The sequence below is a fragment of the Enhydra lutris genome, unplaced genomic scaffold, assembly GCF_002288905.1.
Source record: "Enhydra lutris kenyoni isolate GAN:26980312 unplaced genomic scaffold, ASM228890v2 scaffoldscaffold16, whole genome shotgun sequence".
Taxonomy (NCBI): domain Eukaryota; kingdom Metazoa; phylum Chordata; class Mammalia; order Carnivora; family Mustelidae; genus Enhydra; species Enhydra lutris.
In genome coordinates this window covers 18999112-19027056 of record NW_019154100.1, presented here as the reverse complement: position 1 = coordinate 19027056, position 27945 = coordinate 18999112, and the positions used below count along the sequence as shown (strand labels likewise).

Genomic DNA, 27945 nt, shown 5'->3' with positions numbered 1-27945 from the left:
ACTAGAAATTGTTAGTAGATGTTTTCCTGATATACAAAGGGAAGCAATGTACTACTGTTGTTCTTACCTTCCTAACCTAAAAAAGTTCCTTTGAGTTGAGACTTATATTAAATTTGCACATATTAAGTGGAAGTGAGTCAAGCAAAGGGAAAATAATGATCTTAGGTGGAGATACAGAATACTGTTCCTGGTTTTTTCCACCCTCAAACATATTTGTGTATTGAAACTAGAAATCCCTATTTTAAATTTAAAATAAATTTTATATATTTTCATTGCTTATTTATTTTCACTTATTGTCAATGTTATATCCTTTCTAATGAGTTGAGATGGGTTTAAAATGCCTTCTAAAATTAGTAAATTTTATTTTGTTTGAAAACTTCAATAAATTATATAAATAACATTATACCATGAAACAAAACAGATATAATTTGAAAGATTATATATTCAGCTTTCTTCTAAATTTGTTGGAATGACCCTTTTATGGATAAAATGAGCAATGGCCTGTACCAACTGAATTCTGTTATAAAATTCTTAGATGTGGATGATTTTTTACCAATAATTCATGTAGAAACTTTTGAAAGATGCTTATACAGATTGTGGTTTTTTGTTTTTTGTTTTTTGTTTTTAATAAGTGAAAAGGAGACTCTAGAGACTGCTAGGTTTAAATTTTCTTTTTGGTTTTATATTGAGTCCAAGTATTGTTACCAAAGTTAATATATGCTTATGTATGATGGCTCTTGTAGTATTTTAAGTAATGTTAACCCCTTCTCAGATCCCTGAGTACAGGTTACCTCTTTAATGTTAATTTTTGTGTTCATGTACTTAATAATTTACTCTTTCTTCCCACGTGTGTAACAAAATTATAGTTGTGTATTTAAAAAAAGACGAGTGTTAATAACTTGTGTTTTTGAAAATAGGCATCTGTTATATTCCTCAAAGCCATTAACTCCTTTACGTTTTCTCTCAAAATGAGACAGTAATCAAGTTAATTTCTTCACAGGCTTCTTTATTATATATATTTGGGTAAATAACAGTGAATTATAGTATACTTTTTCTTTGCTCCTCTGCTGCCCAGCATCTTCATGAATAAATAGATTCTTTTATCTATTTGGTATGTTCCTAAAAAGGTAAATTAATTTGAGTGCTAATTTAAGGAAAATTCACCCAAAAAAGCACTTATTTAAAAATATCAATCCAAGGAGAGGTGTAAACTGCTTTTGGCTTACTGTTTTATTTGTTACTATTTCACTGATGCACTAAATTAGCAGTGTTTCTTGAGGTTTGTTACTTTTAAGGTAGAGTAATAGGTAACTTAATAAAATTAATAATCATGTTTTTCATGAGTATTGTGGTATTTTGTATCATTCTTTAAGACCTATTATTCCAAATGGTCAAGTGTTCAAGTGCTAGTATCTGCAAACAGAAACCACTTAGACTCATACCAAAGGTATTTGGTTCAGAATTGGGCTGTATAACTAAGAAGAATGTAGAGAATTCAGAAAGGGTTGTTTAATTAGTCATTAAAATTAACTTACTTTAACTTTTTGATAAAAAAAACATTTATATAATGCTTTTATCTAATGTGTTTTTTATAAGGTCAAAAGAAATAGACTGGCAACCTTATTTTACTACACGTATTGTAGATGATTTTGGCACACACCTACGAGTATTCAGAAAGGCTCAACAGAAGATAACAGAGAAAGATGATCAAGCAAAAGGTAATACCTTTATTCCCTTTGAAAATTAGGACTTTATTTAAAATATGTCTTTATCATTCTTTATGTCTTATTCTTTTCTTTGTGCAGGTACAGCAGAAGATCTGGTGGATACTTTCTTTGAAGTTGAAGTTGAAATGGAGAAGGACGTTTGCCGTGATCTAGTGTGCACTTCTCCCAAAGATGAAGAAGGTTTTCTTCTCATTTTAACTCTTTGGAGAATAGTAACTGTTCATATTGGTTAGAGACAAGTTAGAGCCAGGGAACAAAATACGGGTAAAGGGTGAAATTATTTTTACAGGATGGGTAGCATAGTATAGGCACTGTCACTATTCATCTTATTTTTTAACTCTTAAAAGTAGTTTTCGGATTTTTTTCTCTTTTTTTAAAAGTCATCTTTAAAATTTAAAGATGGTAATTAAAGATTACTTCTCTTCTTTTAAGATAGAGCAGGCACAAACAATTTATAATTGTAAATTTACTTTTTAGGATATATAGTAATTTATCTTCTCCTTGAATTTATCAGTTCTACTTCAAGAGTATACCTATTACCCTGAAATATTTTCTAAGAGAATGAGTATAATGATTTCAAATACATTTTATGGAGTAGAATGGACTTGTCTTGTCTTTGTGAGAGGTTAAACTGGGTAAGCTTTCACTGAGGAGGTTATCTTTTCCTAGTTTTGTAGCCTCTCAGAAAGAGTCTTTGCTACTTGGCACATTTTGGATTAACAGGATCAGCTATATAATTCTATTCCCAGGAAGTGTCAGCATATGAACTACAGAGAGGTTGTTCTATTTGTGGAAATTGTTTTCTTCAATTTTTAAATTGTGCTCTTCCTCTCCTTTTTCTTCTTTTCTTTATATTTACACTACAGTTGAATTTTTAATTGTCATTTCATTAACACTGGCATGAAATAATAGCTAAGTCTAAGAAATAGTTACAGTGATTTGTAGTACTTTCATGTAAATCGAGGAAGTAGTAAAGTAGAAGAGCATATTCTTTTTCTTTTCTTATTACCTACCAGGATAGTGGAGGTTCTTTCTTGAAAGAAGAATTACAGGTATATTTTAAGATATGCAAATAGCTTGTAAGTATGCAAAGATAATGTGTAGTAGAAGCGTAGAATACGTGGTACAACCATAACTGTTTTGGGGCAAAACACTTTGATAATTGAAGTTTCTCAGTGATTCAAAAACACAGTAAAACTGAGCAGAGTAAAAAAAAATATTAGTTTGATTAATGAATCGTTACTGTTTAGAAAATAATGAAAAAATTTAATCAATACTGATTTGTACTAATTAATTATTAAAATAATAAGCTGCTATAATTGGGAAACTACTTATTTATGCCTTTATGTGTTTTTTTAATCACAAATCGGTGGAGATTTTATTTTCTAATGTTATTATAGCTAGCTTTTTCATTTCTAGGATTCCTAAGGGATTTGTGTGAGGTCTTATTATATTTATTGCTACCTCCTGGAGATTTCCAGAACAAGATCATGCGATACTTTGTCAGGGTAAGCTTAAACTCATATCAAATAAATGGCTATAAAGAAACTTTGTATAGTAATTCTCAAAATATTTGGTTTCAGGACCCCGTTAAATTCTTAAAAATTATTGAGGACCTCAAAGTGCTTTTGTTCACATGGGCTTTATTTATCAACATTTACTGTATTATAAGTTAAAATTAAGAAATTTTGAAACACAAGACTATACAGGCACACGTTCCATTACTTGATTTCTATCATCACACCATCATGTTCCTTTTTGAGAATATCACTCTGTGCTTGTCTCCTTCCATCCCCCAGAGATCCCTGGACAATACTTTGAGAACTGTTTGACTTAGAATTCGGTACGGGGATTTTGGGTTATAGCAAAGATAACGTTTTAAATTTTGTTTAATATAGCTTTACCATAAACTTACTGGAATTAGGTTAATTAAAATAACACTTTTGGATAGAAACTTAAAAAAAAAAACTAAGCTATGATTCTGCTTCTTATAATTAGAAAATGAGTTAAAGTAGATGAGAACAGTAGTCTTGGACTTTTTATTCCCCCGATATAAACATCAGAGTAAAATTCTATATACAGGGGCACCTTGGTGGCTCAGTCAGTTAAGCGGCTGCCTTCAGCTCAGGTCATGATCTCAGGGTCCTAGGATCAAGTCCTGCACAAGGCTCTTTGCTCAACAGGGAGTCTGCTTCTCCCTCTCCCTCTGCTTGTACTCTCTCTTTGTGTCAAATAAATAAATAAATAAACAAACAAACAAATCTTTTAAAAAAAATTCTATGTACAGATGTAAAGGAATAACATTTTTATTTTGATTGCTGGTTGTGACTGAGAAATGCTTGCTAGCTAGGTACAACCCTTATGCTGGTTGAATGGGTAAGTGTCTAATTTATATGAAAATGAAAGCTTGGGATCTTTTTGTCTACCATCCAGCTAAATAGATGCCAATTCCTGAGGTGTGCTTTTATACTCGTATGTTATTATTTAAGCAATACCAACAATTTCTTAGTACCTACCTAACTTGAGTTCAGTACACTTCTTAAGTAGGGTGGTGGTGCTGTGAATTGAGTAGTAAACGCTTGGTTTTAATGGGAAATAGCTGATAAATGATGTATTGTTAAGACCAATTATTTGGGCCAGTCATTATTAAGGGCGGTAAATACCTGACACGTCTATCACTAGATTCACATCTGCCACTGAAGGAGACACTGCTAATTGGTTACGGTACTCATTTGTGTTGAGTATTTGTTCGGCAGCAGAATCTTTGTCTACCTGGTTCACTAGACAGCCGCTACTGGGCAGTGTCTCCGCAACTTTCACATGGCTGGCAAACTTTTCGCTCTTGAAATTTTGTTTTTGCTTGGGGTCCATATCATTGCTGTCCTGATTTTTCTCTTCCTTTGGTCTCCTTTTTAGTCATTTTTACATGTTTTAACTCCTCTTGTATTTAACTTTCAAATTTACAAGTTCTTTAGGCCTGCGCCCTCTTTTTGCTCACCCATTCCTGTGGCTTTAAATACCTTCCAAGTGCTAGTGACTTTCCAATTTATATCTGTCCTACAGACTTTCCCTCTGAACTTTAGGTGCCTCTGACTAGCTGCTGACTGAAATTGCCATTCGATTGGCTCACAGTCCTTTTAAACTTTAAATGTTTAAAATGGAAATCTTACTCTTGTTTCCATATCCTGTCTTGCCTTTTAGTCTCCTCTCCATCCTAGTAAAGGCTGTGACCATCCAGCAAATATTTCCCATCTCGAGTTCTTCCAGAGGTTTATAAGGACTTTGTTTACCTTTCTGGTCTCTGTGCCATGCTGTCACTGTATTCCAACTATGCTGTCTTCTCCAGAAGTGCCATTTTCTCCCTACTGTAGGGCCCACCTCATACTATTTTTTTTTTTTCCTGGTCAAAATGATTCCCCATATTCTCTTGGCTAAGTTGTATTCACCCCTCATATCCCACTTCTTCAGAAATGCCTACCCTGACCACTCAATCTAAAGTGCCCTCATAATTCCCTATTGCTGTAGGTGAGTACACAATTTTTTTTTTCCTTCAAAGCATATACCATATTTCAGTATTATAATTTACTTACTTGATACCTTCCCCCTCCCTGGTGGTACTGTAAGGCCCATTAGGACACAGGCCCTATCTGTATCATCATCATGTACCTCGTGGTTATCACAGTGCCTGACACATAGCACATACCCCGTCAGAGAATTGGTTTTAATGAGGGGAAACTTTTTGCCCTCCTTGCTGAAGGTGCACATATTGCTGCAGCTCCCGAAGATGAAGCTGACTCTTAGGAGACATGAATGAAGATCTGCCTTGTTACATGAGATTATCATTTAAAGCAAGTAGGGTTATTTAAAGAGCAAATATGCTTTGCTGTAGATTGGTCTGTCTGTATGGTTGAATCTGATTTTGTGTAATTACAGAGTCCTGCATTCAGCAAATCAGGTTTTTCTCTTTTAACTTGGTAATTCTTTATCAGTTTTCTTTTGTTGGTAATTTAAGTTTTCCTAAAGATGGTTTTGTTCAGATTAAATAACAGGTCAAAGAGTTCTTACTTCTTTCCTTTATATGGATCTTTTATAGGAATTGTACAAATCATAGCATTTGACTACAGTAATTGCTATTTAATTGTCTTGCTTTCTGTCCATTACCACGCTTTATTTATTTAAAGATTCATGGCCTCAGGGACTTTGTAGCTTTTCAGCCTTCATATTTGACAGCTGGTGCTTGTCTTAAGGTAGAAATTACATGGAAATGGCTACTTATTTTGGAATATTTAGAGCTCTCACTAGAACCTGTATAGAAATTGTTGAGTCATATGATTAGATCTTGACTAATCAGACCCTTTCATGAGGCAAATTAGAAGATCAATGTAATTTTCTAAGACTGACTAATTGCATTGACTAATGAGAAGCACTAAATTTATTCACAGTTATTCCCCATGTGCTTTTTTTTTTCTTACTTTGAAACTTTCAAGAAACATAGTTTTGTTTATGAATTTTCTCCTTACAAAGCACACTTTAAAACATATGTGGCCAGAGAGAATTTGAAGGAAAGAATTATGTAAATAATATAATTTTTAAGAAGTTGGAGACTAAAACTAATCTTAAAAGAATAAACAATTCCTCTTCCTTCTCCTTTTAAAAAAGATTTTATTTATTTACTTGAAGAGAGAGACAGTGAGAGAGGGAATACAAGCAGGAGGAGTGGGAGAAGGAGAAGCAGGCTTCCCACTGGGCAGGCAGCCTGATGCAGGGCTTGATTCCAGGACCCTCAGATCATCGGATCATGACCTGAGCTGAAGTCAGATGGCTGACAGTTGAGCCACCCGGGCACCCCTAAACAATTCCTTATAATTTGAGATTGTAAGATGTCTCAAAAGATACTTCTAAAACTTAACGGAACCATCCCACATTAGATGTAGAGATTACTGAAAAAATTAATTAGTAAAAATAAAAAATAAGTAAGAGGTACCTGGCACCTCTTGGTAAAACATGCTACTCTTAATCTGGGGTTGTGAGGTTGAGCCCCACATTGGGTGTAGAGATTACTTAAAAGATATGAAGAAAAGAAAGTAATTAAATAATTTAAAAAAAAGTTACTGGAACCTTCATGAGTGCCTTTTGGAAATGTTAATTCATCATTGGTAATAGTTTTCAGAGACTTACACAGCTTACAAAAGTAGAGTTTGTATAAAATATCTCTCTAAAGGAAAATAAAGTGAAGGCTGCCTTTTATGAGATTATATCAGAAAATGGACCAGATAAGTTAGAGATCTTGATAAAAGGAATAGATTAGCCCTTTCATTAGAAAAGTAAAATATCCTGTAAAAGTTACAGTTACTTAGTCTTTCCAGTTTTCTTTAGAAATGGTATTTCATAGATTTATGTTTCAGCATGCATAAAAGAATAAAGATTAATAATGGGTGAAGTTGTGGTATTAATAGAATCAGCACTAAACTCTTCATTTCCATCCCTTTACTATTTATGTAATGCCTGCCATGTTGAGGAATATGACCTTGAGTAAATAGTTTTGAAGGTTGACAAATTAGTAGATCACTTGACAGGTGTCATTCATATGCAGAACATTCCTAGATAGTGGTAGTATTTTAGAGAAGTAGAAAACAGACAATTACATAGAGGATGATAAGTGACAAATCCCATAAATTCAGGGCATGGGTATATTTTAAAAATGAAAATACAAAAATACTCAGCTGAAATGATCGAGGCTTATTTGGTTGGAGATTTTATTCTGTAGTCAGTCCTGGGAGGAAGAGCAGGATTTTAGTAGGTAGGAGTATAAACAGCTATAAAAAATGGGAGGATCTATTCTAGAGAAAGATGAATAATTAACATACTGTTTTATTTTCTATTAGGAAAGATTTCAAACACAGACAAGTATAGAGAATAATACAGTAGACATTTATGTACCAACTACCCAAATTTAGCCAATGTTAATGTTTTACTATAGTAGCTCTGTTCCTCTCTTGAAGGTAACTACTGTTCTAAAATTGGTGTGTATCTTTTCCTTTTGTTTTTTATTTTTATACTTCTAATATAGACGTAAGGATTCATAAATACATATGGTGCCATGTTTTGCCTTTTAAAAATTGATGTAAATGCTAACATAATAGAGCTACCCTTTTGCTTTTTTCCACTCAACTCTAGATGCCATTGTGGAGATATATCCAGGTTGGTATAGGTAGCTTCATCTCACTTATTTTAACTGAGGTGTATTAGTTCATCTTTTTATAAGAGTGTGTTGACTTTCGGGTTTTACGTGTATCATACCTTTCTTAAGTAACAGCATTGTGTTATTTACATTATGCTAGTGATTTGATAAATATATTAGGTTAAATTTGTTTTTGTTTTTTTTACAATTTTTGTCCAGGAAATTCTTGCACGAGGAATTCTTCTTCCATTAATAAATCAACTCAGTGATCCTGATTATATTAATCAATATATCATATGGATGGTATGTACTTTCTAAAATTATGACAGTTTTTTTGAAACTTAGAAACAGTACTTGGAGAGCAGGATGATCAAGAAATAATTTATTAAAGAAATTAGGTAAAAATATGTTTAAAGATAATCTTTGTATTTCTAGTATTTCTGTTTGCTAATATGTTGAACGTGCAGCCAATTCTTTTTAAGAAGTTTGTTAATAAGATAATCCTGTTACAATTTTGGTGTTGTTGCTACTTATTTAAATTAAAAAGAAAAGGATATTTTACTGCCTGAGTGGATAGATGAGGAGTATTTTAAAAAGTTGCTGTTTGCTTTTAAACAGAGCTTGTGGTCTGAACTACTAAAATAGCATGTACTTTACATTTTTGTACCGTATAATGGAGGAAAGTATGGTAAAAGGAACACTGGACTAAGAATGGGAGGAAGTGTGTTCTAGACTTGTTTCTGTAAGTTGCTTAGTGTGTGTGTGAGTAGCTAGTTTTCTGTAAGTCCTAGCTTTCTCATCTGTCAGACATATTAGAGGGTTAGTGATTACTAAGTTTACTGGGTCTAATTATTTTTGTGATTGATTATATATGCTTTTCCTCAGTAAACTCATAGTTAAGAAAGAGTTGTAAATGGGCTATTGCTGGGAGTTCTTTGATATATGCTTCTAGATCTTTGATTCATTTTCTTGAAATAGAATTTCTTCACCACAGTTGTCTTCTATTAACTCAGTCTAGCTTTCTTAGGAAAGAATTTATTGTTCTTTGTTTCTAGTAGCCATTATCAAACTGGACATTGTTTTGGTGTTGTTGCTGCAGCAGTTTTTCTCTCTCCCACCAGGTTGTGGGTTACCTGCAGGCAGAAATTGTTTTGTTAGCTTTGTATTCCTAGAGCCTTTTTTGGAGGCCATAAAACTGGTTCTTCGTTTCCTTTGTCAATTTTTTTTAGTGTCCTGTTGGGCTCTATGAAAGCTTTAAAAACATGCGTATCTGCCTAGTTAAAATTTTTGAAAATGCATATCCTTTGGTTAGGAGTTGTACTCATGAAATTTATTCTTAAGTAATAATAAGTAAGTTTGAAACAATTTATATTTAAGGACATTAATGGCAACATTGCTTTTAAAACTAAAAAATTGAAAGCAATTTAAGTGTTCTACATGGAGGATTAGTTTAATAAGTTATGGCATATTGATAAAATAGAATACATGAAGCCATTAAAAAGAATGATGGTAGTGTATCTTGAATAATGAAAAAATGCTAATATATATATATATATATATTTAAAGATTTATTTACTTGAGAGAGAGAGTGTGTGAGAGAGCAAGATCATAAGTGGGGGGAAGGGGCAGAGGGAGTAGCAGACTCCCAACTAAGCAGAGAGCCTGTTGTGGGGCTTGATCTGAGGACCCCAGGATCATAGGATCATGCCCTGACAGAAGGCACTTAACCCCAGGCACCCAAGAGGTTTATATTTTTTATATGAAAAGGATAACCAGAGGTGATGTGTGTGTAGAGAATGCTTTTTAAAAAACAAATATATGAGTAATTATATTCTTATTAATGACTGTATAATTCTGATAGTATATATACTGTTTGAAGTCTTAAGATTATGTAGGATTATGAAAGATTATGAATGTTTTAATTTTTTCTCTTGTGTATATATTGTACTTAATAGGGAGTATTAGTTATATAATAAAAAAAGTAATTTTTAAAAAACTAGGTAAAGAGGTAAAATTCAAAAACATTTCAGTAATGAAATAAAGGTAAATGGTATTAGGAAATTTTTTTAGAACACAGTAAAATGGATGTTTTATACTAAACTTAATCAAGATACAGTACTGTATAATCTTATTTGTGGTACAGAAAAGGTACAGAAAGTTATGGTTATCTCTCACTCCTGGGATTAGGAATAATTTTTTTCCTATATATTTTTCTTCAGCTTTCAGTTTTTCTTTTGCTGAATTTATATTAACTATATAATTAAGTACATGGTGTAAACATTTGAGGGGGTGGAATTTAAAATATGCTCTAAAAGAAATTCAAACCACCGTGTCTTTACTTGTTCTCCCTAGAGTTGGATTAATACTACTATTGTGTATGTGTATGATGCTTGGGTCTTTTTTCTCATTAATGAACAGGAATTGGTCCTTATTTCATTTTGCAGTATAGAATCAGAAAATATATTTAAAAGAGCAAAGTTTATCAATAAAGGATCTTTAGCCTACTTTGTTGTCTGGTTTAGTATTTGACATTAATTGTGTGGAAAACCTTGTATCCATAGGTGGTATAAATATTAAAATGAGCTCAGTTCTTATTCTTAGTTCAGTTACATTAATATCTAACCATATAGTTCGTTTCTATTTGAACAGCAGAGTTTAGAGCAGTCTAGAGTAACATATCTTCCTTCTATAATATGTTAGTGTTATCCAACGATAGTTTTTAAGTCATTTCTAAAGATAGTATGGATGGATTTGCATTATTCATCTCTAAATGTGTATTTTTTTAAAAATACGAACTAATTAAGAATGAGTCTTCTCTCTTACTGTGGAATAAATTACCTCATATTGTTATTTTCAACTAGAGCAGATAAATGGACAGCTGTTTAATAGTTTCTTAATTGTTCTTAGAAAAATCATGTCTTTAATAACCTACCTTTTTTTTAATCATTGAAATAAAACTTACATAAAGTGAAAGAAATTGCCGAGTAGTCTTCTGAAGTTTTGTTCTGATTTTGCACTTCCCTAGCACCAGTTGAGATCCCCCATCTCTCTGCATTCTGATGAGCATTTGGCATTGCTGTTTTGTTGTGGTTAACTTGAATATGCATGGTGACTCAATGATATTGAGCATCTTTTTGTGTGCTTATTAGCTAGTTTTTTCCCAGTTCTGGACTTCTATAGTCCCTAGTTCTTTGACTCCTTATAGAGAATGTACAGTATCCCAAGTCTGCTGCCTTTTCATTGCTTCCTTTACTCCTTTACTTAAGTTTTGTTGGCAGTCACAGCAGCTAGTCACTTTATAATATCCTCGAGTACTTTTTGTGTCTCACTTTGTTATATTTTTGATGAAGCCACACTCTGGTTAAATTCAACTCAACTCTCAACTCCCATTCCTGTTCTTAAACAGCACGTGGCTAGGGGAAAAAAAACAGTTAATTATGTCATCACATTGATTCTGTTCAGTTTAGGTCAGAGAACACCACTCTTCTGTTTAAAACCCTCCAATAACTTTTCATTCCACTCAGAATGGAAGCTACCACATGTACTGTACCCTACCAGATTGACCTTTCACTGCCACTAATCTCATCTTCTACTCCTTTACCTTTCTTTGGGACCATGAGTACAGAGGTTTTCATTTTGTGTTCTTAAAAGCACTGCATAAACACTTGGTATAAGATTGTTCCTACCTAGCATGTGGTAGACCCTGAAGATTCTTTTTTTCCTGAGTCCTTCTCCCACCTGTTTTTTAAACTTTATTTTCAGATCCGTGATTCTAATTGCAACTATGAGGCCTTTATGAACATTATTAAATTGAGTGACAATATTGGAGAGCTAGAAGCAGTCAGAGATAAGGCAGCAGAAGAATTACAGTATCTTCGATCTCTAGATACAGTTGGTGATGGTAAGTAATTCATTTAAGTACAGAAATGTGTACTTCTTTAATCATTATTCTATCTTTAAACAAAACTTTACCCAAATGTCACTTTATGCTATTATTTATTTTCACCTTATCTAAGTCTAAATCTTCTTATTATGTTAATATGTGTTAAGAATAAAAGTATTATAATTTTCTGAATGTGAGGCTGTTGATACTGTAATTACCTCTAAAGTAAAAGTAATAGGCATGGTTTAATTTTAATTAAATAATTTCACTATAAAATTTCAGATTATTTTTTTATTATTTGCTCTGTTCATGTTAAATTACAGTACATACATGTTTAAAGTATTTCATAAATAACATTACCACTAGCTCATAATCAATTTGTTTGTATTTAGATATCAACACTATCAAGAATCAAATAAATAGCTTACTATTTGTAAAGAAAGTATGTGACTCAAGAATACAGCGATTGCAGTCAGGCAAAGTAAGTAAAGTACTTTAAAATTAATGTTTAGTTATAAATACTTTATATTCACTTAAATATCTAGCTAATGACAAGATGTGAAATATTAACTAGCGCGGCCCTCCACAAAAGGATTTGCAGAAAAAAGTATTTGTTAAAACTAAAGAGATTAAAATATTTCCTGAAAAATGCTACAGCAATTAAAGATTTTATTTATTGGTTTATTTATTCATCTTTTCATTTTTTATTAAAAATTCAACACTTACATAGTTTTATACATTGAGCGCCATTTTAGATGGACCTAATAGGCAAAAGCTCTCTCTTCAGAGAACTTATATTTTAGTTGAAGAGTCAAAAAATAAACCAATAAATAAATTATTATATAATGTTAAAAAACATGTTAAAAATAAGTAAATATAAAAAATAACAAGTAAGGCAAAGTAGAGAGATAGAGAATGTCTAGGAATGTTTTAGATAGATGCTAAGTGATTTGGTTACATTTGAGCTTAGAGAAATCTGATAGAATGATGAGAAAGTGTTGAGATTTTTTTTTTTTTTTTTTTTTTTAAAAAGAATCTTTCAGGCAAAGGTGAAATCATATGCAGAGGTCCTGAGATAGGAAGATGTTTGGTGAGTTAGAGTAGGTCAGCATGGCTGGTACGGAATGAATGAGAAAGGATGATAGTAGTAATAAAATTGGAGAAGAACCTTAGGTATTATATCATATATGGTTTTATCTACCATAGTAAGATTTTTTTAAAAATTCTTTTTTTTTTTTTTAAGATTTTATTTATTTATTTGACAGAGAGAGAGAGATCACAAGTAGGCAGAGAGTCAGGCAGAGAGAGGGGGAAGCAGGCTCCCTCCTGAGCAGAGAGCTGGATGCGGGGCTCAATCCTAGGACTCTGAGGTCATGACCTGAGCTGAAGGCAGAGGCTTAACTCACTGAGCCACCCAGGTGCCCTGATTTTTAAAAAAATTCTAATTGTGATGGGAATCTGTTGGAGATTTGTGCTGGCAAGTGACATGACCTGACTTATGAGGTAAAATAATCACTTGGGGTCTTTGTGATGTTTAGAAATTGTGGTAGAGTTGGCGGGAATAAGAATGGAGACTAAAAAATCATTTAGGAGACGATTGGTTTAGTCCAGTATGAGATGTCTGCAGAGGTTGTAGGAAGTAATTAGAAATTGGATGTAGTACTAACAGATTTGCTAATAGATTAAATACGGAGTGAGGGGGGAAAAAAAAGGACTCAGGGAGGATTCCTAGAATTTCTGGCCTGACTGCATGAACAGTGTTGCTACTTACTAAAATAGATAACACAGTAAAGAGGAGATTGAGAAGTGACAATCAAATTTTGGATGTTTTAGTTTGAGATCCTTATTTGACAATCATATAGACCTGCTAGCTGGTAAGCACTGTAGTTCAAGGGGAAGGTTGGTGATGGACCTAAACTTTGAGGGTCCTTAGGATTATTAGATGTTTATTTAAAGTAAAGACACTGGATGGAGTTACCTAAGACAGTGAGTTTATGTAAGAAGATAATCAAGAACTTAGTCCAGAGGCAGTATAGTTACTAGAGTTTAAGACAAAGTGGAAGATCTACCTAAAGAAACAGAGTAAGTGATTGGTGAAATTGAAGGAAAACCTGGGAGTGTGATATTCCAGAAGCCAATTATAGTTTTTAAGGAAGTAAGAGATCAGGTATGTCTCAGGCTGCTAATAAGTTCAGTAAGATGAAGACTTAGAATTGACCATTTGATTTGCCACCAGGAGAATATTGGTGATCTGATAATAGCATTTTGGAGTAGTGGAGAGAAACCCTTATTGGAACTGGTCCAGGAGAAAATGGAGAGAGATGAATTAGAAACAGTGATTATAGGTAGCTGTTTGGAGAAGAGCAGAGATTTGGGCCTTGGAAACAGAAAAGAGCTTTTTTTTACTACCTTAGATTTCAGTATAGTCAATTTTTTTTCTGGTTTTCTCTTTTGGAAATTTATTGTGACTCTCTGGGCTTGTAATTTTAAAATGTATTTAAATTTTAAGTTTCTTAAGGAATAGAAGACTGATTTTTATCAATACTGAGTTTAGTTGCTGGATTAATTACAACTCATTACTTGAGGCCCGCATTTGTCTAATACCTGAGTTTATGTGTATGTATGTCTTTGTTTCAGTTAACTGTATTTTAAAATTATATACTCATGCACATTCAGTATAGGAGAATATTTATTTTGAGAGCAAGAGAGCACATGAATAGGAGCGGGGAAGGGGGGCATTGCTGAGAGAGAGAGAGGGAGAGAGAGAAATAATCTTCAAGCAGACTCCCCAGAGTTTGGAGCCCAATGCAAGGCTTGCTTCTAGGACCCAGAGTAAATGTCTTGAGCTGAAATCAAGAGTTGGATGCTCAACTGATTGAGCCACCCAGGTGCCCCAGTGTTCAGGCATCTTTTGATAGCAGATCCCTTTAAATTTAGATACCTTGTTTTGAAGCCCGTCAATTCTTTTTTGAGTCTCAAGCTTTACCTTTTTAATTAGTTCACTTGGGAAGAAAAGTCAGAATCTCCACAGAGATAAAGTTTTTTAACCGTGCTACTCATCTTGAAATCTTAGAAGGCTGTTTATCTTTTTTATTACAATAATAAAGTTACGATGAATACTCTTCTACATCTCATATGTGGAGCTGCTTCTGGGAAAGAAAGAGGTGGTAAGTTTGACGAAAGAAGACTTAGGAGAAAACATGTGCTGGCACCAGGTTGCTTTATGCCAGACATTTTAAGTCAGTTATCTATTTATACAGTATTTGTATGAAGGGAAATACTAATTAGAGAGGAAGTTTTCCCCTTTTCTCAAGTTCTTTTTCTTCTCCATTATGTATTAACTACATCTAATTTAGTATCTGCCCCTAATTAAGGCACCCTAACTTTCAGAAGAACCTTCTGATCTTTCTTCTTCTTCTTTTTTTTTTTTTTTAAGATTTTATTAATTTATTTGACAGAGAACAGAGCAAGAGGGAGATGGAGCACATGAGCGAGGTTCAGGGGAGCAGAGGTAGAGGGAGAAGCAGGCTCCCCACTGAGCAAGGAGCCCAACAGGGGACTCAATCCCAGGACCCTGGAATCATGACTTGAGCTGAAGGGAAACTTTAACCGACTGAGCCACCCAGGCGCCTCTGATCTTTATTTTTTAAATAGAGGATTGTGAGATAGGGATTTAGGAATACAGAGAAACTGGTGACACAGAAACATTCGGGTTTTATGGAAGAGGCTGCAGGCTTTGAAAACACTGAGTCATTCTTGGCAGCTCTGTAATCATAGGCAGTCTTTCTGATTTCAGCTTTTTTATCTCTTAAGTGAGGTGGGTGATATTTATCCAATAGGATTGTTGTGGAGAATAATGTGTATAAAGTACATAGCACAGTGCTTGACATGTGGATTCTCTATAAATTTTTTTTTTGAAGATTTTATTTATTTATTTGTCAGAGAGAGAGAAGAGAGAGCACAAGTAGGAGGAGTGGCAGGCAGAGGGAGAAGCAGGCTCCTTACTGAGCAGGGAGCCCAATGCGGGGCTCGACCCCAGGACCCTGGGATTATGATTTGAACTGAAGGCAGATGCTTAACTGACTGAGCCACCCAGGCATCTCTAGACTGTCTAAATTTTGAACCCATGTTTTGTTTTGCTTTTCTGTGTTTTTTCATGTGTAGGTAGTTACCTTGCTTTTTGACTTTGAAAACTAAATTTAATTTACTGTTTAGGTCGTCTGAGAAGAAGCATATTTTTAATGAAAGATGGTAGAGTTTTTACTCTCTCAGGAGAAAAATTACTCTTTTGGAATATTTTCTGTTTTCTCAGTGAATAGACTTCAGTCTGTACTTGAACATGTTGGGATTTATTTATTCTTGGACATTGTAAGCATTCCAGACATCCCCTTTAGCTCCTAAAATGTTCATTTTCATTTGGAATATGTAGAAGTAGAGAATATTTGAAATTCTAGTAATTCAGAATTATTTTATAATGAAAGAAGTAAATGCTTATCATACTTTCAATGCATATTTACTAAGCAGCTATTAATTAGGAAATTCTCTAGGCTGGGACTGTTGGGAACCCACATGAAGGAGAAAGAAAAGAAAAAACTTTATTTTTATTCCATTTTAGTTTAACATTTTTATATCTATGAAAAGATCTTTAACCTAATGCATGAGTAGATGAAATATTGACCTGCATTTACTTTTCACTTAGGAAATAAATACTGTGAAACTGGCAGCAAACTTTGGGAAACTTTGCACAGTCCCTTTGGACAGCATTCTTGTAGACAATGTTGCACTACAATTTTTTATGGGTAGGTAAATCCGTTTTATGAAAATAAAACAGCCCTCGAAATTTTTAATAATTGTAAATACTACTAAACTTTAAATATCTGATATTAAACATACCAAATATATCTTTCCTCCACTCTCCATTCTCTGAAGTGTTCCCTTTTTTGGAAATCATAGAGGTAGAGATTTATTTTGTTTAGAAGGAAAGAAATGCTTATTATAACTTAAATGTGCATTTGTTAAATGACTTATTTAAATTCTAGCAGATTCTATGAATTTAAATTATCCGAGAAAGAGTTCTTTATCAGCAACAGACATTGTTTGTTTGTTTGTTTGTTTTAAGATTTTATTTATTTATTTGACAGAGAGAGAGAGAGAGAGAGAGATCACAAGTAGGCAGAGAGGCAGGTAGAGAGAGGGGGAAACAGGCTCACTGCCGAGCAGAGAGCCCGATGCAGGGCTCGATCCCAGGACCCTGAGATCATGACCTGAGCCGAAGGCAGAGGCTTAACCCACTGAGCCACCCAGGCACCCCCAGACATTGTTTTTAAAGTTTGTATCACTTTGTGCATGAATAGGTCTTTGTTTTTATATCATTTTAATACATATAAATATTTACTAATTTTGTTAATATTATATCTGACCTTTGAACAACATGGATTTGAACTGTGCAGATTCACTTATTTATACAGATTGTATTCGATAAATACAGTATAGTAATACAAATGTATTTTCCTTATGATTCTCTTAACATTTTCTTCTCTAGCTTACTTTAAGAATATAGTACATACAGAATGTTGTATGTGTTAAATGTTTATATAATCGGGAAGGCTTCCAGTCAGTAGTAGACTATTAGTAGTTACGGTTTTGGGAAGTTAGGAATTATACATGGATTTTTGAGTCCATGGTGAGTTGTGCCCCTAATCTAACCCGCATTATTCAGGGGTCAACTATACATCAAAACTGCTTTTTATCTGGAGGACATTTTCAGTAAACCTTCCTGATTCTTCATTTTCATGACCAAAAACATAAATGCATGGCTTATTGAAGATCCTAATCCTTACTTTTAATATTTGTGAGAATATTAATATTATAATCAGTAATCTTTATTGAGAACAGAAGCCAAATATTCCTGAAGTAGTTTCTTTCTGATGAAGCCTTCTGTAGTAATTTTATCTCCTAGAAATTTTATCGTGAAAAATGAGATTTAAAAAAAAATGCGTGCATCCATTTGTGTTTTCTACATAACTGTGGTCTTTTTAACCTAACCAATTTGTGATGTAAGCATTCTTCATCTTAAGCATTTCTTAACAGTTTGAAAATGTAGAGTTTTAAGTATTTGAAACTTTAATCCTTCTTAACTTGCATGGCTACATGCATCCAAAAATATGTAACATTAATATCTATGTTGTTATGGATTTTGTTTGGTAGATTACATGCAGCAAACTGGAGGTCAAGCACATCTCTTCTTCTGGATGACAGTAGAAGGATACCGAGTTACAGCCCAACAGCAACTCGAAGTTTTATTAAGTCGTCAGAAAGATGGAAAACATCAAACCAACCAAACCAAAGGTCTCTTAAGAGCAGCTGCTGTTGGAATATATGAACAGTATTTATCAGAAAAGGTGAGTCTCTGTTTTGATTAGTTTTTTTATCTTCTTTGGTAGTAACATTAGTAATAATATATATATATTTTTTCTTTCTTTAAAGATTTATTTATTTATTTGACAGACAGAAATCACAAGGAGGCAGAGAGGCAGGCAGAGAGAGAGGGGGAAGCAGGCTCCCCGTTGAGCAGAGAGCCCGATGCGGGGCTCGATCCCAGGACCCTGGGATCATGACCTTAGCCAAAGGCAGAGGCTTTAACCCACTGAGCCACCCAGGCGACCCCAGTAATAATATATTTTTTAAAGACACATTTATTCAGCATGATCAGACTATTACATTTAGCAATCAACAGCAAGGATGCAAAAAAAAAACTACATTAAAACCCTTTGTTGGAATGCTTTACACTTTCCACAGAACAGAAACTATGATAACCTGTTATACAATTAGTCACAAATACAGTCCTTGAACTTTTTGTACATACACATGAGTATTGTCTAAAACATGTCTTCTTTGAAGCAGCTAGGCCCTGCTACCCCTGTGTTTGGCTCAGTTCACAAATCTTTATAACCTGTAGTTTCCCTGTCAGCTCTCTGGCCCTCCTCTCCTGCTAAGCTGTTTCCTGGCAGTAATTAAAACCTTCTGCCACTGCTGTAGCTATTTGTGCTGCTGGAACCACCATAGCTACCTTGGTTTCGTGGTTTAGCAAAGTATTGGCCTCTACCACCATAGGGGCTAGAACTTCTGCCTCCAAAATTTGCTCTTTCATGGGTCCAAAATTTGAGGATTGATTGTTGTAATTGCCAAAATCATTACAGCTTCTGCAGCCTCCAAAGTTGCTTCCATCATTACCAAATCTGTGATAGCCATCCCAACTGCCACCTTATCCACCACCGCCTCGACTGCCACCCAAAAACCACCTTGACCACTGAAGTTCCCTCCATCACCAAAGTTGTCATTCCCACCAAAACCACCTCCATGACCACCAGCAGTTTCCAGAACCACTTAGACCTCTTCGTGTAGATGAAGCACTAGCCATCTCTTGCTTAGATAGGGCTTTCCATTCTTCACAGTTGTAGCCATTCAAAGTATGGTATTTTTGAATGACAGTCTTGTCTACAGAGTCATAGTCATCAAATGTTACAAAGCAGAACTCCTCTTTTTGCCACTGCTGCTGCTTTCCAATGACCACTTGCCACTTTCCAAATGCACGCGGGAGAAGAATGGGGCACGAACAAAGTCAGCGTTAAGGGAACGGGAGCAAGGGTTGGCAATTGAGAAGACTGCATCCCAGAACAACTCCTCAGTCCCATACTTATTAGATACAGATAACAATCAACAAGCAAGCAAGATATGCCTGATCAAGCAGTATAGGATCTGTGGTTGAGTAAACACATTTAAAGGAATCATCTAATTAACTACAGATGATCTCTAGAGAAGGGGAGGTAACAGAAAAAAGAATCAGGCTGGGTGTTCCCAGCTGCTTGGGCTTCAAGGATGTATATCATCCTCTCCCACAGAGGCCTATTGCTGGTACATGTTCAAGTGTGTTTGGTCAGTACATTGTTCTGAGGGATGGTTACACACTGCCTCAGTCAGTCATGATCTCAGTTTCTTTGATTTTCCCCTACTGTTCAAATGTAATCTCTTAGATGATATTCTTTCGTGTCGTCTTTGAAAAAGAAAAATCTTTTTCACAGTTAAGTGGGCACCAGGTTTTTGAGAATCTTCTCTTGAGACAGCCCTCTTTGGTTCCACAACTCTTCCATCCACCTTGTGTGGCCTTGCGTTCATGGCTGCATCCACCTCCTCCACAGGGGCATATGTGACAAACCCAAAGCCTCTGGAGCCCTTGGTGTTTGGATATCTCATTACCACACATTCCACATTGCTCAGAATGGCTCCTCAGACTCTCATCGGTTTCAAAGCTCACAGCTCCAATAAAGAGCTTCCGCATCTGTTCAGGCTCTTTGGGAGACCCTGACTTAGACATGATGGTGGTGGGAGTGGAGACTTGAACGAAGCTTACTCAGCAGCATCCATGGGCAGAAAGGAGTAATCTAACGAATGTTTCTCAGTAATAATTTTTGTAATACTTCTGAATATTCATTACTCATATTAGGCAGAACTACTTGCAAACCTTGTCTCATTTAATCTTGATAACAATCTTTTTGTATATTACTATTCTTGTGTTATAAGTAAAGAAGCTCATGTTTAGAAAATTGAATTAACTTTGCCAAGGTCATGCAAATACTGGTGACAAAGTCAAGACTCAAAGTCACACATACTCTAGATTCAAGGATACAAAAGATTGAAAGTATAAGAATGGAAAAAGATAAACAATGCATACAGTAACCAAAACAGAGCTGGAGTAGCTATCTAATATTAGACAATAGATTTTAAAACAAAAATTATTAATAGAAAAAACATTTTATAATGATAAAAAGGTCAATTGATCCTTGATTTACCGTTAAAAAAAAACAGTTATAAACAACAAAACCTCCACATACATAGGACAAAACCTGACAGAATTGAAGAGAGAAATAGACAATTCAACAACAGGTGGCTATTGAAGACTTCAGTAGTGATAGAACATTAGATAGACTGTCAAAGATTCAAAGATAGAATGACCAAAGATTCTTCTTTGGTCAAAGATACACAGTAAATGAAGAGCACTATAGAACACTATAAACCACTATAAACCACTATAGAACTATAAACCACTATCAAACCCGCACATCTATAGAATACTTTCCCTAAGAACAGCAGAGAATACACATTATTTTCAAGCTTACATGAAACATTGTCTGGGTTAGATAGACCCTAGACCCTTTGCTAGGCCATAAAATCTGAATTTAAAAGTGTTTGGGGCTCTCTGCTCCGCGGGGAGCCTGCTTTCTCCTCTCTCTCTCTGCCTGCCTCTCTGCCTACTTGTGATCTCTGCCTGTCAAATAAATAAATAAAATCTTTAAAAAAAATAAAAATAAAAAAAATAAAAGTGTTGAAATCATACAAAAGTATGTCCTTTTATCATAGTAGAATTAATTAGTAATTAACAGAAGGAGTTTTGAGAAATTATAAATTCTTAAAAATTAACACATTTCAAAATAGTCTCTGGGTCAAAAGAAATCAGAAGGAAATTAGGAGGTATTTTGAATTGAATGGAAACGAGAACACAGTGTATCAAAATTTATGGGATGCAATTACCACAGTGCTTATAGAGAAATATGTAACTTTAAATGCCTAGTTAGAAAGAAGAAAGATCTTGAAACAAATTTACATTTTCACCTTAAACTAGAAGAGGAATAGCAAAATAAATTCAAGGAAAACTGAAGGAAGGAAGTGGGAAAGATCAGAATGGATATCCATGAAATGGAAAACAGAAAAACAGTAATGAAAATCAATACAACCAAAAGCTGATTCTTTAAAATTGACAAACCTTTAGCCAGCTTGGCCAAGAAAAAAGAAAAAAAGTCACAGATACCAAAATCATGAATCAAACAGAAGGCATCATCACCAACCCTATGGAAATCAAAAAGACTAAATGCAAATATAAACAACTTTACACTACAAATTAGACAACTTAAATGATATGGGCAAATGTCTTGAAAGACACAGATTGAGAAACTCATTCTTTTTTTTTTTTTTTTTTTTTTTTTGTTGTTTTTTGTTTTTTTTTTTTTTTTTAATTTTTAAATTTTTTTATTAACATATAATGTATTATTAGCCCCAGGGGTACAGATCTGTGAATCTCCAGGTATACACACTTCACAGCACTAACCATAGCACATACCCTCCCCAATGTCCATAATCCCACCACCCTCTCCCTACCCCCTGGCAACCCTCAGTTTGTTTTATGACATTAAGAGTCTCTTATGGTTTGTCTCCCTCCTGATCCCATCTTGTTTCATTTATTCTTTTCCTACCCCCAAACCCCCCACGTTGCATCTCCCCTTCCTCATATCAGGGAGATCATATGATAGTTGTCTTTCTCTGATTGACTTATTTCACTCAGCATAATACCCTCTAGTTCCATCCACGTTGTCGCAAATGGCAAGACGAAACTGTCATTCTGATACCAACACCAAACAGAGACATCATGGAGACTACAGACCAATATTGCTCATGAATATGGACACAACAATCCTCAAGATTCCTCATACTCCAGTATTTGTAATGGCTATGCTATTTAGTACCTTCGAATTTATACATACTAGCACAAAAATTGTGTTTGAACTTTTAAAAATAAGATTTTATTTTTATTTATTAGAGAGAGAGAGAGAGAGAGAGAGAAAGCAAGAGAGATAGTGAAAGACAACGTGAACAGGGAAGAGAGGGAGAAGCACACTCCCCACTGAGCAGGGAGCTTGGTGTGGGACTCAGTCCCAGGAACCTGCGATCATGACCTGAGCCGTAGGCAGATACTTCACTGGCTAAGCTACCCAGGTGCCCTTGTATTTGAATTTTAAGTGTGAATTTTATTTGAAAACTGCTCATTAGTCCATTTGCTATTTTGGCCAAATGAAATATATCATACTTTTAAAAGAGTGCATATTCTAAAGGATGAAACAGACACATTTGTATATCCCATCTGGCTAAAGAAAAAGAACATGTACTGTGCTTTTGAAGATCCTTAGTATATTCTTCACCTGTTTCACCTGTCTTGTTTGTCTGTTTTCCTATTTCTGGATGAACTCAGTTTTCTATAATTATTCACTTGCTTTCCCATACCATTTTACTATACATATATATTCTAAAGCAGTATCTTGCTTAGCTTTTTTTAACCTTTCTATAAATGGAATGGACTATATGCCTTGCTTTTATTCCCCTCATTATTATATTGAATTTTATACATGTTAATTTATGTAAGTGTAATTCATTTGCACTGAAGTCCAAGAGTTTATTTACCTTCAAAAATATTTTTTTAAAGATTTTATTTATTTATTTGACAGAGCTCACAAGTAGGCAGAGAGGCAGGCAGAGACAGAGAGGGGGAAGCAAGCTCCCTGCTGAGCAGAGAGCCCAATGTGGGGTTCGATCCCAGGACCCTGGGATAATGACCTGAACCGAAGGCAGAGGCTTTAACCCACTGAGCCACCCAGGCGCCCCTACCTTCAAAAATATTTATGAGCAGTTTGGTTTGTTTCCCCTTCTTTTCTGTTGTATTTTTGCTATGAATATTGCTGTTCATATTTCTGCCTGAACACATTCAAGAGTTTCTGCTGTTTAAAAACACAGCTATAGTGTGTATATCTAAGTCTTTCTATGTTAATTTTTAAAGTAGGCTGTAGAGTCAGCTCTGTTATATGTAGTCCAGTTGAATGGATTACAGTTAATACTGGAAAAATAAAATAATAGTTATTAAGTCGGGTTTTTTTCAGCATTTTAAAGATAGTATTTCATTGTTTTCTGGCTTTCATTATTTCTAGTGAGAAATTAACTGTGAGTTTGTTATGTTTTTGAAGTTAATATTTTTTTAAAGCTTTGAAAAATATCCTAAGTCTTGGGAAACCCTTCTCCAAGATACTGTAAGTCCCACATTTTAGCAGTGGGTGGAGAAGATTGAGAAAAAATGCAAAATCCATACGTAATTCCAGAATTCAGTGCTAAAGGCAGCATTTTAGTGTCAGATGACTGTGGCGTGGATTTCTCTCCTTCGGTAGTCATTGCTGTCTTTTTCCCTTACCTTCTACTATTGGCAGTCATTATTTACTCTTCACAGTAATGAATTCTCCATCGTGTAGCACTCCATGTACGGCTTAAGTGCATTGTTACCATGAATGTTAACTATTCATCTTTTTGCTTTTCCTGTCCTGTGCTTTGTATTGTGATGGGACTTTTAAATTTTTAACATTATGAATATTTTAACCATGTTTTCTAAAAGTTCAGATAATGAAAATGAGAATGATTATGGTACCAACATGAGCATTACCCAGACATTGCCAATAGAAGAGGCTGAAGGACTAAATCATTTTAATGACAGATGGAAGGACTCTTACACCTGGGTTAGGGAGAGTAAATAACCAAAATAAAGCATACTGACTGCATGATGTGCAAAAAATGTTTTGGGATTGATCTTGGTGGAGAAGGGGGTATAAAAGCAAATTTGGAAACTGAATTTTGCAAATAATTTTAAGTCAGTAAAAAGTTTTTTTCATCTCCCCAAAAGACTTCACTGGTCAGTTAAAAGTAGTGGCTATTAAGTGAATTAGCTTGGGCATACTACACAAGTGAACACACATTAGCCTCTCCCTTTTTTTTTTTTTTAAGATTTTGTTTACTTATTTGTCAGAGAGAGAGAGAGAGAGCAGGGGGGAGTGGCTGGCAGAGGGAGGAGCAGGCTGCCCACTGAGCAAGGAGCCTGATTGGGACTCCATCCCAGGACTGGGATCATGACCTGAACCAAAGGAAGACATTGAAGGACTGAGCTACCCAGGCACCCCACTTGCTTGCTTTTTAAAACTAGAATTAATTTTGGGTGCCTTTGGTAAGAAGTTTATGGACTGAAAGGAATTGGTGGCCCTTTGAAATTTAGACCTTACTCTGGTAGATCTTAACCAGCAATCTTGCTTTCTGTAGTACATCGTGTTACATCAGATTGTGGCAATGAGAGTGTATTTTCCATTGGTGTTTGGTACTTTGATTTGAAAAAAATGGGAGTTTTAGATATCTTCTTGATTTCTAAGATTTTAATAAATTGCAGAAAAAATAAAACAAACTTTGCTCATATATTTGTATATTTAGCAAACAGTGCATTTGATCTTAGCCAAAAGGCCCAGAAGCTATAGCACACAGTACAAATGTAAATTTTAACAAATTCTTTTCAGTCCATAAAGTTCTTACCAAAGAAAATGAAAAGATCTTACCTGCTAAATATCATATATTCCTTCTATACAACACTGCTAAAATAGGGTATCACTCGCTTACCTGTGATACTGAGGTTTTCATAATAAAGTTTTTGGTCAATTTTTAGTTTCTTCAAAACATCAGAAACAATGAGGTTGTTTTTTGTTGTTGTTGTTGTTTTTAAGAGTCATTTATTTATTTGACAGCACAAGCAGGGGGAGCAACAGAGGCAGAGAGAGGAGCAGACTCTCTGCTGATCAGGGAGACCAATTCGGGGCTTGATCCTAGGACCCTGAGATCTTGACCAGAACCAAAGTCAGACATTCAACCAACTGAGCCACCCAAGTGCCCCAACAGTGAGATTTTTGACAGTATAAAAATGTCACAAAATAACTTCCTTAGACATTTGCTTCAACATGGCTATGATTGTTGCCAGCCATAGAAAAGATGCTAAAATACTGACATACAGTGAAGTCATATTTTCAAAGAATGTGGTAAGAATAGTGTCCCCTAATTTGAAAATACATTAAAAACAAATATGGAAAAGAATTACAGTAAATAGAAATTTATAAATAAATTTATAAATAAATTACTCTCAACTAATCTTTGAAGAGATTAAAAGGAACCTTGAAAAGGATAGATTGTCCTGAGTTGTGTATGTATAGGCTACAAAGAAACCTCAATTTGTCAAAGAAGGACTAATTTTTTTTGAAATGAGATGGTTGAGAACTCAAAAAAATACCATAAGAAGGAGATAGTTAGCTTAACAGGATTTTCTTAGTTTCTTTACTAAAACTATAATTTAGTTGGAATTCACCTTTGGTCTCACAAGTTTAAATGACCTCTGTGTTTTAAAACCCATTTTCCTTCAGAAAGAGAGGTAATAACTTTTAGTGATATCCATTATGTTGAAATGTTTGAAAAGGGCATTTTAGGGGCGCCTGGGTGGCTCAGTGGGTTAAAGCCTCTGCCTTCGGCTCAGGTCACGATCTCAGAGTCCTGGGATCGAGCCCCACATCGGGCTCTCTGCTCAGTGGGGAGCCTGCTTCCTCCTCTCTCTCTGCCTGCCTCTCTACCTACTTGTGGTCTCTGTCTGTTAAATAGATGGATGAAATCTTTAAAAGAAAAAAAAAAAAAAGGGCATTTTAGACACAAATAGTCTATATGTAAATTTATAGATGCAGTTCTTAGTAAGTAAAATGTAATTATTCTGTGCCTAAATAGTTTAACTGAAAAGACATTTATTTAACTTGACATCATCACATTGGGCTGATAACAGAAGTAAGTGTGACCTAGACTTAAGAGCAGACCTGAAAGTCAAAGTGATTTTGTATTTGATTGTATTCATTTATACCACTTGGTTTACCAAAAAAAAAAAAAAAAAGTGATGTCTTAAAATCTGCAAGCAGATCAGAGAAGTATTGTTAAAAAAGGAGACTCAAAAAAGTAAAATATCCTATAGAATCATAGAATAAAAAGAAAGTAATTTTTTGATTAAGTAGAGATAGTCTGTTTAGTCTTATTGTAGGTATATAACTTTTTTTTCAAAGATTTTATTTATTTAACAGAGACAGACGCAGTGAGAGAAGGAACACAAGCAGGGGGAGTGGGAGGGGGAGACGCAGGCTTCCCACTGAGCAGGGAGCCCAATGCTAGGCTGTACCCCAGGACCCTGAGATCATGACCCAAGCCAAAGGCAGATGTTTAATGACTGAGCCACCAACGTGCCTCTGTGTATAACTTTTTTTGAGGTCTTATATTTATGCATTTTAACAATACACAATGATATAGCCTACAATATTTAAATATCTTTTTAAAAAGCTTAAAAAGTTACATAGTGTATTAGAGGGTAAAACCTAGTATGTTTCTCTCAAACATTATTTGTTTAATTAGTCTTATTAATTACTAATTGCTGCTGTTAACTAGTCTTCTTGTTTTATTTAAATAACCACATTTGTGTGAAAAGTACAGAATACAGATTAATAGATAATTTTCAAAAAACACATTTTTGCATTTTTATATTAAAGTGGTAAAAAAAATACATAAATATTTTTTCTGTACTTATTTTTTTTAAGTAGGTAGATCTGGCTGGTTGTGTCCCGTGAAAGCTCTTTAAAAGTATTGGTCACGTTATACCAAGGATGAGTCCTAACCCAGTTGTGTATATTTGAGACTATAGGAAAAAGTAAACTAAATAAATGTAAAATGTTACGATTTTTAAGTATGCCTCTTATATCCTAGAAACTGAGTTTCGTGAGCTTAGAGGGCAACTGACAGGACAAAATAAGCTAAAATCAGTCCCTCTCTAATTTTTATCACATACTTGAAGTTGTTCAATTCTTTTTTTGTTTCAGGGGAAACCACACACACACCACCACCACCACCACCACATCCTCCTCTACACACAGAAACAACAAATAAGCACTCCTTCCTTCCTCCTGCAAAAAACCCTAACCACCTCCTTGGGTTTACTAACTAGAATGTAGAGTGAACCAGGGAGCTTTACACATTGTGTAGGCCTTTTCCTACACATTTATACCCTGTTGTTTACTTACTCTTGAAACCTTTTCTCCTTTTCTGTATTTATCCAATCTTTTCCTTGGATATTCTATTGGGTAGAGAAATTATTTAAACAATGCATTCTTGTGCAAGTTTCTTTAGAATTTCCCATCCTGATCGTTCATTTATTCTCCAGAGCCTTCAGAGTTAAAAATTCAAAAGCTGGCATGCCAAAGATGACCATATTTCTAGCTTTTCAGCATTTTTTCTTTCAATAAAGAAATTTTTCACATTGAACATCAAATTTTATATTTGTGTGGCATATCTGTCATATTATGCTCTTTAAAATGGAAGTTGTTGGAAAAATCAACATTTTGTATTTTTTGCCCTCCCGTATCACACTGGAACTTTGCTGCAGCATTTTAAGC

General features: G+C 34.5%; 1 protein-coding gene across 6 annotated transcripts in view; it reads left to right on the top strand.

Annotated features, from left to right (window-relative positions):
• LOC111147234 (sorting nexin 13) overlaps positions 1-27945 on the top strand; it is a 136844-nt gene that overhangs the window by 70217 nt on the left and 38682 nt on the right. For all 6 annotated transcript variants that reach the window (XM_022503153.1, XM_022503151.1, XM_022503152.1 and 3 more), the window contains exons 6-13: positions 1597-1718; positions 1806-1907; positions 3147-3235; positions 8128-8211; positions 11671-11809; positions 12184-12272; positions 16491-16590; positions 17999-18192. In XM_022503153.1, coding sequence (XP_022358861.1) covers positions 1597-1718; positions 1806-1907; positions 3147-3235; positions 8128-8211; positions 11671-11809; positions 12184-12272; positions 16491-16590; positions 17999-18192 — 919 coding nt within the window. The remainder of the gene's footprint in view (positions 1-1596; positions 1719-1805; positions 1908-3146; positions 3236-8127; positions 8212-11670; positions 11810-12183; positions 12273-16490; positions 16591-17998; positions 18193-27945) is intronic.